This window comes from Thunnus thynnus, chromosome 20 (assembly GCF_963924715.1).
Source record: "Thunnus thynnus chromosome 20, fThuThy2.1, whole genome shotgun sequence".
NCBI classification, from domain to species: domain Eukaryota; kingdom Metazoa; phylum Chordata; class Actinopteri; order Scombriformes; family Scombridae; genus Thunnus; species Thunnus thynnus.
In genome coordinates, this window is record NC_089536.1 from 23232474 (window position 1) to 23245890 (window position 13417).

The window sequence follows — 13417 nt, forward strand, 5'->3', positions numbered from 1 at the left end:
TGAGGTGACAGACTTCTGTAATGTTTTCTAGTGTGTTTAGAGGTTTGAGAAAATGCATCGCAGCAGGCTCTGCATCTGGTCTCTGTTACACTGGGAAGCTGTGGGTGAGTGGGATGAATGGGAAGGCTGACGACAGTAAAGACTACAGGAGGACAGGAACTGCTGCTGGCCATGTTCTCTCCAACATGGAAAACATTAGCAAAGTTATTCATGGGCTTGTGTTCTTCATATTTTACTGGATTCCTTAAATGGAGATTCAAGGAAAGACATTCCTATTCATAGTGGACAAAAGGTTACAATATAAAAGGGAATTTGCTGTGTTACTCGGAAATGAAAACCAATAAAAATGTTACAGGACATGCAGGAAGTGACTGAGACTATGTGGACTGTCGGTGTAATAAATCACAGACCAGCTGCAGGAGGACATGGGTGACATAAAAGAGCTACTCACATGTTTGAGAGGTTTAGAAAAGAATTCAACTTATTCTACAAATGACATCTTTTAAACAGTGAGTTGGCACACGGCCCTTTTTGACATCATGTGGTTCACACGCAAGGCGGTGAGACCCCTTCTCATTCCGAGATGAGAATGAGGACATTTCACAACTCTCGATTCCTGGTTTTTTGCTGGGTTTGCAGTCTCTCGGTTCAGGAAATAGATTCTCCATTTGGGGGATTTCTGTGAAACATACCGTGTTACAAGCACACTGGTGTTCACTGGCGGAAGTCACATCCCTTACTTAAGTGAAAACACCAGTATAAGAATGTAAAAATACTGAGCCCTGTATTCAAAAGCTAAAATAAGTTAAAGTACAGAAGTATTATCGGTAAAATGTTTTAAAGTATCAAAAGTAAAAGTACTCATAAGGCAGAAGAATTCTCCCTGTGAGTAATATTTGATATAACATTATCAGATTGTTAATGATGCATCAGTGCATAAGCAGTATTTTAGTGTTGTAGCTGGTCGAGTTTTTAGTTTTAACGACTTTATTTACAGTAGTTCCTCCTCTAAAGGGTCACAAGATAATACAGAGGGATTGTGAGATGGAAAATCTATATTTAGTTTTTAGGAAGTTTAGAAGAGAAATGTGTCTTTGGTGGAACCTCTAAAAACTCATGGATTTTTGTGTGTTTTTTTCTTAAATTGTAATCTGGGAACATTTTACTGCAACTGTCAGATAAATGTAGTAAAAAAGTACAATATTTCCTTCTGACATGTAGTGAAGTAGAATAAAATGGAAATACTCAAGTAAAGTTCAAAAATGTAGTTAAGTGAAGCATTTGAGTAAATGTACTTAGTTGGTTTCCACCACTGCTGAAGAAAAGTGAACTTACATCCAAATCTGGAAGTTGGTTTTAATGGGTCTCAATAATAATTAGAAATGAATGATGAATGAATAGAGTCCAAGATGTCTAATTTCTTATTAGATTACATTATATCATTATCAGTACTGCTACTGTTTCCCTGCGGTCAGATTGCTGGTTCACAGAGTGGAAACTCTTTTAACCTTGCAGCAACAGTATATATATATCTGCACTGTTAGTAGTAAAGATAACACACCTTAAATCTACTGCACGCACTGGGAAGTGTTGAACTTTTCCATCAAATCTTCCTTGTCATCATGACTTAGTTCTTCAGCGACAACCACTTCTCTCTTTTGGTTTCCGTTCAGCTTCAGCTACACCCGACAGGATCAGGAAAACCCAAACTAATGAAGACAAACTATTCCGGGGTTATGCAACGCCTCATAGATTGCATAGACTGTGATAACGCGGTGCATTCGAGGCAAACTCTGCCCCTGCTGCCTGGCTGCGATTTCCCTCGACGCACAGCTGTGATCCAAGCTGCTGCTGACAGATCGAATTGTTGGTATTGTATATAATGCTGCTGATAAACAGGCTTTGGATCAGCCTGTTAGTGTGTGTACTACTACATGCCGTACATTCTGTCTGCTTCTGCTACACCTTCCAGTATATACAATACTCATAGCTTTTCCTGTTGGAGAGAACAGTCGATACATGCGTTTGTGTCTTCGTGTTTCCGTGTTACAGGCGGGGTTCAAATCACGGTGACGACAGATGAACAATTAGGATGATTGAACCGACATTGTTTCAGCTTTCACTAATACTTCCCTAAAGACAGCAGTCACTGTATGTCAAATATCAAATTCATCATACAAAAGACTTGGAATGAATCATTTGTGCCACTGCTGAACGTGCATGGTATTTTTTTTGCTCCCTAAAAGTCGCTGAGTTGATGCCTCAGTTGATAATCCCCTGAGTCGAGTTTTTATTTCCCATGTCATTATACGCAGACTAACGGCAGGATAACAAGGTGACAGGATGTTCATTTTTACAGAGTCTTGTCTCCTTCACCGTCCAGTGTGATCGATTCTTCAGCTGACTGTTCTGTTAGCAGCCAGCAGGAGAGATGTCTGTGGTGCGCTTGGATTTTATAACGGAACTAATAACAGGAGCAAAGCTTTTTATTTCACTGACTGTGTGGAAATCTGACGTTTTCACATCACAGATGATGAACAACAGCATTAAAACACAAGTCTTACAGGTAAAACATGAGACTCATGTAGCTGTTATATCAGTTTAGTGTGGGGCGGCTAATCTGCAGGTGCTCTTGATTTGACTGTATATGCAGTAACTGGGCAAAGACCTGAATAATATTTCTCATAGGAGGCTGTATTGAAAAACAAATGAACAACATAATGTTTTGTATGCAGACCTATAAGAACAAAATATATGTAACAAGATAAATATACTGTAGATGATAATACATCTACAGTGTATCTATGTGTCTATGCATCAGTCTGAAGTGCCGACTCTGAGTCCACCGTGAAAATCCTGAGTCGAGGACTCTATTTTTAATTGCAACATATTTTGGACTTGGGAAAACCATCTCACCACAAAGTCCATTAGAAGCTGTTCTGCAGCTTTCAATCATAATCACACCATCTTCCTTGGCAACTGAAGTCGGCCCGGCTGTCATGGAATTGCGGATATTGTTAAAAGCTTTTAAAAAGTTGCCACCTGCTGCTTCTAAGGTTAAGAATTACTTTAAATCTCAACTTTTAATCCAAGATGGACAGGAGTTCCTTCAAAATGCTCAGAATAATGAAAATTTGAAGCTTCCATAATATTTCAATTGACAACTGTACAAACCTCATCTGTTGAGGAGGATTGTCTTACGTAATCCAAAGCCCCGGGACAAGGAACTCACAAAATGCAAATAATTTTCCACATGCCAATCACTTTGCAGCCAAATTATCCAGCTACATGCTCCGAAATTTGCATGAATTAGCTGCCATGTATTCATAACACAGTTCACTATTGTGGCTGTAATGAATGACCCGATCTGTACCACAAATACAACCGGACTGCCAGTGTTTTTAACCTTTTACATCATACTACTGCAAGCATAATACACACACTTACATGATGATTATAGGGCTGAGAAACACTTTGCCACAATCATAGCTTCGGCTTAAACCACCAGCACATTGCTGCAATATCAAAACGAGCCATATCCTGTAAAGGTTTTTATTGTGAGGCAGCTGCAGAATGGTGGTGCATCAGAGTAGGATATAGTGCATATTTATCATGCAGAATAACTGATTGTGTCTGGTGTAGAGCTGAGATGATTTGATGGTTAATCAACAGAAAATTAATCTGCAACAATTCTGATAATAAATTGTGCCAAAATTCACTCATTCCAGCTTTTCAAATCTGAAATGAGCAAGATTAAAAGTTGCTAATGAAATAATTATTAGTTTTAGCCCTTATCTGGTGTAGGGCTGCAACTTATTTTACTGATAAATAAGCTGATTATTTTTTCAAATAATCAATTCATTGTTTAGTCTATAAAACATCAGAAAACACTGAAAAATGACAGTGAAAAACATTCTAGAAATCAAGGAGACATTCTTTAAATGTCTGTCGAATAACAGTCCAAAACCTCAAAGTGTTTACTTTACTATAATGGAGGACCAGATAAAGCAGCCAATTCTCCCATCTGAGAAGCTGGAAACGTCAAATGTTTGGTATTTTGTTTGAAAAGGTTGGAAAAGTTGGAACATGCTGTCTTTTGATTTCATTACACAAAGATCTTCATTCACCTGTCTTACAGCCCGGCACAAACAACAACAGACGCGCTGAAGCCGCCATCACAATATTGACTCGCAGCATGTTTTCTCTACATCACACAGACTGTTTGAGGGGAACACTGATTTACCACAGCAGCACTTCTCTAAACAGACTTCCTGGTAGCCGCGCTGACAAATGTAAAAATCAAGGATTTTTCAATGAAATTGAATTGTCCGTGAACGTTTGTGATCTAAAGGTTAGTGTGCTTTGGGATAAAATCAAATCAGTTCTGAATCACACATCAAAGAGGTCTTGTTTGCTTGATCCATGTTGATCTTGTCAAGGTGAAGTAATGAATTCAATTTAAAGCATCTGTTACAAACATGCTGACAGAGTAGCAGGACTTCCAACCCGTCTGCTTGGAAACTTGAGATCTGATTCATAAATCTACTGACAAAGCAGTGACCAATATGTGTACTGATTTTACTAAGCTAAATCTTGTCTGAGCTACCAGCTGAAGATAAAGGTGTAAGTTACCTTTAACACCTTTTACAAATAATGAGATTGCACATAAACTCCTTGAACCAATCCGGAGAACTTAACCCGAATTGCACTGCGTGCGCACTGTTGAGTGCATGAGGATTACAACTGCCTTCAGTTTGTATGAAGTGGACGTAAACAGTAGCAGTTAGTTTAGGTCACCACAGATGGCCTGGAAAACAAGCCAGCCTTTAGTGTAATATCCAGCCAGAGGAAAATCAGGTGCACAGTCTTAACCCTTTTTCAAACAACAAAGTGCCTCAAATCTCTCGGGTCTGGTGCAGAGAGAGGTTTCTTCATGGCCGTGTGGCTCAAAGGCTTTCCAAAATTTCTCATGTCAAAGACGCCACACCAAATAGATACAGCATGACACAGACAGTATAATCAGATTTGCCCCAAGCATGGAGACATCTGAATAACACAGAGACACAAACACTGGGCTCAATTCGCAGCAATGGTACCTTAGTCTGACCGCGTGCTCCGACTGTTTTCACAGCGTGTTTACAGGTGGGCACAACGCTACAGATGGTTACGTTTCTATTCAGTCACACTGATGTGATTCAACTGAAACACAGCTTCAGTGGATCATCCATATTCCCAGCATTTGTTATAACACATTTCCTTGTATCTCAGTTTCCAATCATCTTGGCTCATCTTCATCACCCCGCTACTTGCCTCTTCCACTTTCACATAATACTTCCAAAGTTGGCCCTAAAACTTCAAGTACTGCCTGATACATATTCAAGCTGATTCATATATAATGCACTTAAGGAGCTATGCATTTGCTGTTCGCTGTTTACTAATAGGGCTGCATGACATTTTATCACTTTTGAAATCTGGAGTCAATTACAGAGATTCATAAAAGACTTTCATCCTCCAAGAAACTGTCAAAAGCAACAGTCAAGGATGGGTAACAGGTCTGGAAGGCCGCCAGGCCAAAAAAAAAAACAACAAATATCCATTCATTCAGAAATCAATAGCATTTGGGAGTCTGTGCAGCGCCATACCAAAACGTGAGTCAACCTCTTTGTCATTCCCTGAGAAACTCTTGGCAGCGTAGCGCCTTTTAAGGAATAGAGCGAGTGAGTGGTTGAGTGAGAGAGCGAGCGACAGAAAAGTGGCGGTGAATGCGAGCGGAGCAGAGGAAAAGGTTAGCTGTAAGTTGTCAATCAGGCAGTAAATGTACAGTTCAGACTACAGCGTGTCAGTTAATAAATGCTGCAGCGTTTCAACACCAAGAAAAGTCTTATCTGTTGTTTTTCCAACTGCTGGAAAAGTGGAGGGGGTTAGCTCCAAAGTTAGCAACAATAGCAACGCTAAACAGAGAAATAGAGAACAGACAGATGTGTGGCTGCTGAGTTCACTCTGTCCCGTATAGTCCAACAATTTTTAACGCCCACCCCCAGCAGGCCAAAGCAGTCAACCTGGGGGAAACACTGGGCAATATGACAACCATGAAATAATATAAATGTATCTACCATCGGTGATTCTGCCATACTGTTCATAACAAGGTGGCCACTGTCACATTTGGGTGTATTAGGCCATGATGAGCAATGCTGAAAATCAGTAAGCGGGACTGCTTTTTGGCAATATTGGATTTTGATATTCAAGATTCAATATTTTATTGCCATACAACTTTATGCGCCCATGACAGAACAACAAACAATCACAGCATTACAGTTAATAATAATAATATAAAATCCACAGATGTAAGATATTAACAGTCCAAGAGGAAAGTCTAGTGCAAAATAGAAATAAAACGCCTGGTGCTTACAGTACAGTAGTAGTTAGTGCTTTGCTTTGGTAAAGTGCTGATGCAGAATTGGGAAGCCATTTAGTAATTGGATGGTTCCGCAGTAAGTGCTGTTGAGGAAAGGGTGTCTTAGTTTTGATGGCCCCGAGTCTTTTTTCTGAGGGGAGAGTTATAAGAGGCGGTTGGCAGGGTGTGTGGAGTCATGTAGTATTTTTCAACCTTTGCGCTGAGAGATGTCAGAGATGGGTGGTGAGTTTGCAGCTGATGGTTTTTGAGACGGAGCAAACAATTCCGTCTAGCTGCTTCCTCTGCTGAGCTGTGGAGTTGCCATACCACATATATATATAGAAAAAGGTGAGAGCACTTTCTAACACAGCTCACAGCAACCCCTTCTCTGGACACTCGAAACTTTTTGAGCGCAGTAAAAAGAGTCTTTAGTGGGCTTTTTTGATGATGCAGATCAAGCTGTCATCCCATTTCATAGAGGGAGAGATTGTTGTTCAAAGAAACTTAAGGCTGTCTACTCTTTCATCCTCCGGGCCAGCGATGGTCAGTGGTGAGAGAGCCTCCCCGTCTCTATGAAAGTCGACCACCAGCTCTTTAGTTCTGGAGACGCTCAGTTTCAAATTGTAGAGACAGCACCAGTCAACCAGAGACAAGACCTCATTTCTGTAGGCTGATTCACTGTTGCATGAAATCACTCCTACCACTGTTGTGTCATCAGCAAATTTAAATATTTTGACAGAGTCACATGTGATATGCAGTGGTTTGTGTTCAATGAATACAGGACAATTATATGATTTTTTGAATCAATGTGATGTACTTCCCTGATTACTCACAAAGATTTGGCTGAATTAGAGAAAAACACTTTCAGTCTGTTATTTCATCCACAAACAACGTCCAGCCACCCAGAGCAATACTGTGTGAGGGCAAGGAAGAGCTACAGGAAGGTCGTTACTGGGAAGCGGCTGCAGGCACTTGACACACTCGTGTTGTGTTAGTGACCGAGGATGCTTTTTCACTGGTGCATCAGAACAGGATGCTAATGTTTACTGAACATCCTGAATATTGTTGCTGGTGGACATAGTTGAAAATGAAGCTGGAGAATATTCTGATTTCACTACAGAGAGAAATATGTTATGTATATTTATTTGCAGCACAAAAGGACAAAGCCACCGCTGACAACAACAACAACATCTGTTTTGTCATATTTCGCATCCCCATCACAATATTTACACAATTGTGTGTTTTCTCTACATCACCCTGTGCTAGTGTGGGGAACACTGCACCACTATAAACAGCACTATAAGCAGTTTGACACTGACACAACTGTCAAATTCAATAACTTTGACAGGAGTGTGCATGCACATCCAAACGGAAGAGGGCAGGTGCTGGGCTGAGAGTGAGCAAATGTCAGATGAAGAGCAGTAGCGCTCGAAACGTCACCTTGGTGCAATAAATTATAAGTGGACATTGGAGCCCTGCAGTGTATGAGCTGTTAATCTGTTTTTTGTTTTTTTTTTTAAATTCAATAACTTTCCAATGACCTCATGTCTTGCAACACATGACGAACCGAAATCAGTACGCTTTGGGATAAAATCAAGCACAGATCAGTATCAGACTTCAACCTATTGTGCACTCAAGGAGCTGCTATGCAGGTGTAGGTAATGAATGAAGTTTCTATCATTGCATTGAACCCTAATTAGTATTTCCAGGTCACTGGACATGACCCCAGTTACCTTTAGCTCACTGTCATCATCCATGTTGTTTACAAGGTGTAGTGAATGCTACTGTGGATTTCTGAGGAAAACTAAGCGACGTAAGAAAAAGAGAGCTTCCCTAATATTCACATTGGGATTTAATGTGTCTGTGGTACTGGTGAGTTACCTTATCTTACTATAGTCTATGGTGTTTCTCTTTACCTATAATATTAAGGACACTTAATCAGTACTTACTCAACAGGTTATATGTCTGTGATGCCAAACAGTGATAGAACTGCGACAGCTTCTTCATAGTATTTTTGTCTCCTATCATATTTGTATAAGTTGACTTTTCCAATTACACTGTCTGTGATTTTACCAGCACAGAGAAATATTCACAGTGGGACTATAGTGTGTCATTAATAGACTATCCATTAGGCTAGCTACTTCCTACTCCATGATGTTGTTATCCCCACTATAATATTCCCATAGGGACGTAAGTTAGCTGCTGTATACTGACTCAGATAAGTTTACGGACCTTACTGTGTCGCAGATGTCGTAAGTAACCAGAAAGCTACAAAAACATTCATATTTAGCCATACTTGAGTTAATTATCGGGTGTTCTTCCTCGAGAAGCGAACAGTAGGCTACATTGTCCGACTTCTTTATACAGCACGTAATTCAACATGACAGTAATTGGGAGCTTGTTAACACAGTAAATGCTATTAAGTGGATTATTTATAGTTAGCTATGACCGTTACTGTACTTCTGAATGGCTGCCCGGAAAGAGAACACAAGCAGACAATAGCAAAACACTGTACAACCCTGTCAGGTAGTAGCTAATACACCAAGTACACACAAGGCCAACGGAGTTACAGTATCTTGTGACATACACGGTAAACATGACAAAAACACCGGGTCAAACACCGGTTGTGACGGCAGCGTACTTACCCAGAAGGGGAGCTCTGGTCCGCACAGCCGCTCCATCTCCGTCCGTCCGCGGCGGGAGACCGGGGAACCACCGGAGAGCTCTTTATCCCCTCTACAGGTCGAGCTCTTTCTTGCCGACCAGCTTTCCTGTTCCTTGGCTTTAAAAGACACTCGCTGACTGTCACATGCCACACAGACAGGTACGTGTTGTGGAGGCGCCTCGCTCTCTGTGTCCCCTAACAGCGTGGACCGACCTGCGTCAGGAAACACTCCGCTCCTTCCGCTCTGCTGCTGAGAGGCGCAAAAGAAAAGTAATCCGGAGCCAGCGAAGAATTATTTCTATGGGAGCTTGTCGTGATGGCAAGGCAGGGCGTCCGCTCATGAGTCCCCGCCCCCCTCTCGCTCTCTTACACACACACACACACACACATACAAACCTACACAAACACACAACATGACTCAACAACATGAAGTCATGGCTTGTTGCCGAGTCATGTAGTCGGGTATGGTGCTGGGAAAAAGTGACATGTAAAGGTAAAACTAGTCTAAAGTTTAGCTTTTAGTGGTCTTCACCAGGCTAGAGGGGAGGGCTGGATTAAATTGCGTTAATTATAAATATATAAGGTTTGGAGAAATTCCAAACCGAAAGATATATTACAAATGTACTGTATGTGAGTGTGAGAGGTGACAGCTGAATGGCAGCTCTCAGTGTAATTATGTCTTACAGTGTGAATGTGAGTTGTGTTGTTGTTGAACAGGTCCGCCCTGCAAATTCTCTGGGCTACATAAGCACAAAAGGAAAGATGGTTTTTTTTTTCATGACACAGAATGAATTTGTAGTATTCAGTAAGTAGAGGTATTTTCAGCACAACACTGAGCGGTTTATAATTGACACAAAATCCAAATTCACATAAACCATTCGCTAAAGTAGTTGTGATGTGAGTGTGAGTAATGTGTCCCTGTTTTAGTATCACATGATCTCCTAATTGTAGATGGAGGTTATTTCTGTGTGTATATACCTGTAGCCAACTGGATGCGCACATTATCCACCTTCTTTGCTTTATCCTATGTGTTCTTAATAAGCAAGTAATTTAACACAACATTAATTGGGAGACTTCTGAATGAAAGTGAATGAATTAAAATGTGTTGTTTATGGTGAGCTTGTATAGTCCTATACTTTGTAAGACTATCACTGTACTTCAGAAAAGCTGCCAATGATATTACACTGTACATCCTTGCCGTGTTGTACACAAACTATACACACAGCTAATGGAGATGTGTACAGGAGAGCCATGACAACCACCAGAGTCACCACCGGTGATGGTAATGGACTTACCCGGGGGGCGGGGGGGGCTCTGGTCTGTACAGCTGTGCCATCTCTCCCGGGACACCAGGAATAACATTCGCAGTTGATACACACTCAGCAAAGCACCATGGGACTGTATAGTATCAAAGACTTGTCTGTTAGACCTGCTTGTTTTTGCATGACTGTGTACAACCGTTCAGTATCACTAAATATTAACTCCGAGAAGGTGCCACGTCAATACTTTCCTGCACCAGGGAGCACAAAGAATTTCTCCATCAAAAAAACATGTGGATGGAATACTACAACTTACCTACAGTTAATGTAATATACATCTTACCACCAATTCGACATATAGCATAAAAAATAAATAACTCCCTGTGGATACAAGAGACCGCACTCTTGTATCAGATCACTCACAACTGAGACAGAAAAAGCATTTTCAGTAAAAATAGAACTGAGGCTACAGAAAGCTCAGGGCTAGCTTAACCTCATTTCACATTGGCTTTTTTTTTTTTTTTTTTTTTTTTTTTTTAAAGGCCCGCAGGAAGCCCTGGGTCCAGGATCAGCGGCCAGACTTAGCATCCTCAAAATGCTCACAGCATGTGATTTGTTTCCTCTCACAGTAAAACAGATGCATGCCTCTGTTTGGAGCTGCTGGCCTCAGAGCTGGAGTTCCCCCCACATGTGGCCGTCCGCTGCCTGTCACCCCATTCTAGATAGGATGGGTCAAATGCTGGTAGGAGTAACGTCCCCACAGGAGTAACATCCCCACATGGATCAATATCTGAAACCTATTTGCAATTGGTAGCCCAGTGAAGCTGTAACCTTCCTAAACCTACAATCCGACAAGCACAAACCCACGTTACGCAGTGATTGGTCAGGTGTGCAGATGTGAGAAAGTAGTAGCAGGCTTTGAACTTGTCTCTATTTTCATTATTTAGAGAACTATATCTGTCACTTTTCATGTGGACAACCAATTGCAGTACTATGAATGCCTTTGAGGAACAATTAACCAACAAGTAAAACTCCAAAATATGTACATGTTTTTAACCATGCCGCTGCAGTTTGATATTACCTCAAACACATTATAAAAGACAGAAGAATGCATGATACCAAAGAGTCCTTCTGTTTTGGTTGAGGCTGTATTTGTGCGCTCATAGCACTGTAGGTTATATCTGCCTGAGATAAAACGTTCTGCGATACCGAGCTTTAAAGTTCTCAGTAATCTTTGAGTTGTGGTGGTGGCTCTTTGTGATTAATCAGTTTTGACAAAAACATTAGATAGAGCTTACCATACCAAGGTCAGGCACCGTTCTGCAAGCAAGAAGAAAGGAACTGTGCGCTAAATTGTTTTCGATTAGTAAAACTGCAGACGTTTCTTTTCTATTGTTTTGAGAGAGATAACAGTAGGAAGAGGGAATTTTGTGTTTAGGAAAAACGTTTGTCCTGAAAACTTTGGCAGCACTGACTTCAAACTATATTGTGCTGGAATTACTGCTTTATGTGCTGTAAAGGCACGTAGCAAGTAAGGCTTTGTTAAGTCTCCGGGGCTGCAAGTGTCAGTCCTCCTTGGCCAACAGGGGATCTGATTACTGGACGTTAAGCCCTTCTGTTCTCTTCTTATGTTCCAAGAAGAGCTGACCTTGGCTCACAGGCAGATGCTTATGTGTCCATGATTAGTAGGATATCCTTTCTGATGCTGCACAGGTAAATGAGGCAACCCGGAGGAGGACCTGCAGAGTGTGAGCGTACTGTGACACCTGAGGAAAGCCCTGTGTTGTATTTACACTGCAGGAGCTGTCACAAGTCCTCAGGTATCAGCAGTGTCACGTTATGCAAGTTGAGCCTATACAGAGCAGCTCCACTCCTGGCCCTGTAAACCCTTTTATCTCTCCATGCCGGCCAGGAGGGATTTCCCTCTGGCTCATTGGATGGTGTTTGATTTACGCAGGAGATCCAAAACTGCGCTCAGTTTAGGTATATGGAAACTTAGCTGAGAATAGGCAGGTGTTAGGTACAATATAATAAAAGTTGCTAAAGGCCCAGGATGCCTTCAGTGTTAATTCACTATGTAAATAGGACAAAATGAATTTAAAAAAACATCAAATTTTTATATTGTGCATACTCCTAACATTTCATTGTTGTTCATTGTATATTATTGTTCTTCTAAATAACAGGGCCATGTAAGTAGATCTCCTGTAAACTGTTCAGTGTCACACCTGGTTCAGGTGTTACCAGAGCAGAGCACACCATCTAGTGGTCAGTTGGGGATAACTGTGACTTTGTACCCAAATAAGCATTAGTGATAGCACCAGTAGTAGAAGCATTAATGGGAACTACATTGGTATTTGTTTTAGTATATATCAGAATATGAGAATAGGTATATCATTGCCTCCATTTCCCATTGTAGCATTTATAGCTGTAGCATTAGAATATCACCATTAGTATAAGTTGGATTTGTATCAGTGTTAGCGTTGGTAAGCCTGCTAGCAGACAATGTATCATAATACAATCAGGATTAGGATCAGTGAGATTGGTATTACCTACTTAGTTGTAATACGTAGTAGAAAAAGTGATTAAATCCTTTACTTAAGTAAAGTAGCAGTACCATAATAAATGAATACTCAAAAAAATACTAAAATCAAAAATGTATGCTTTATGTATGCTTTAAATTAAAGGGACACTCCACCAATTTTATACATCAAGGTCGGTTTACTTGTCATGAGGAGTGCTTCTCAGCCTGTGAAAACAGTTGTATAAATGTCTTGCATGGCTCTGGAGCTTTGTCTTGGAGACTCCAGTGTTTTGAATGAAAACCCAGAGTCTCAAACTCAGGGTGTGGAGATGAGAGTATTTACCAGACTCAATGCTATTGGTTGCATTACAGGGAATAAATAATCCAGCATTTTTGTACCTTGATCCATATTAGGGGCTCAAAGTCAAGATATTACAGTCTCTGCTTATTTTTTCTGTCTCTTGTGAGTCATCTGTCTTCATGGAAGTGCCATATAATCACTTGAGCACCTCTTTAAGTAGGTATATTAGCAGTTAAATGTCCCTGCGTTTCAACAGTATCAGTAGGCTACTCCTTCA

General features: G+C 40.8%; 1 protein-coding gene across 5 annotated transcripts in view; it reads right to left on the minus strand.

Annotated features, from left to right (window-relative positions):
• The window catches only part of abcc3 (ATP-binding cassette, sub-family C (CFTR/MRP), member 3), a 54152-nt gene extending 44765 nt beyond the window's left edge, over positions 1-9387 (minus strand). For 2 of the 5 annotated variants that reach the window (XM_067577153.1, XM_067577154.1), the window contains exon 1: positions 9040-9373. In XM_067577153.1, the coding sequence (XP_067433254.1) occupies positions 9040-9075 (36 nt within the window). In that variant the 5' untranslated portion in view covers positions 9076-9373. Of the gene's footprint in view, positions 1-9039 lie in introns of all 5 variants that reach the window. The other 3 variants (XM_067577155.1, XM_067577156.1, XR_010925012.1) reach the window with 2 other exon arrangements.
• Between the last annotated feature and the right edge of the window lie 4030 nt (positions 9388-13417).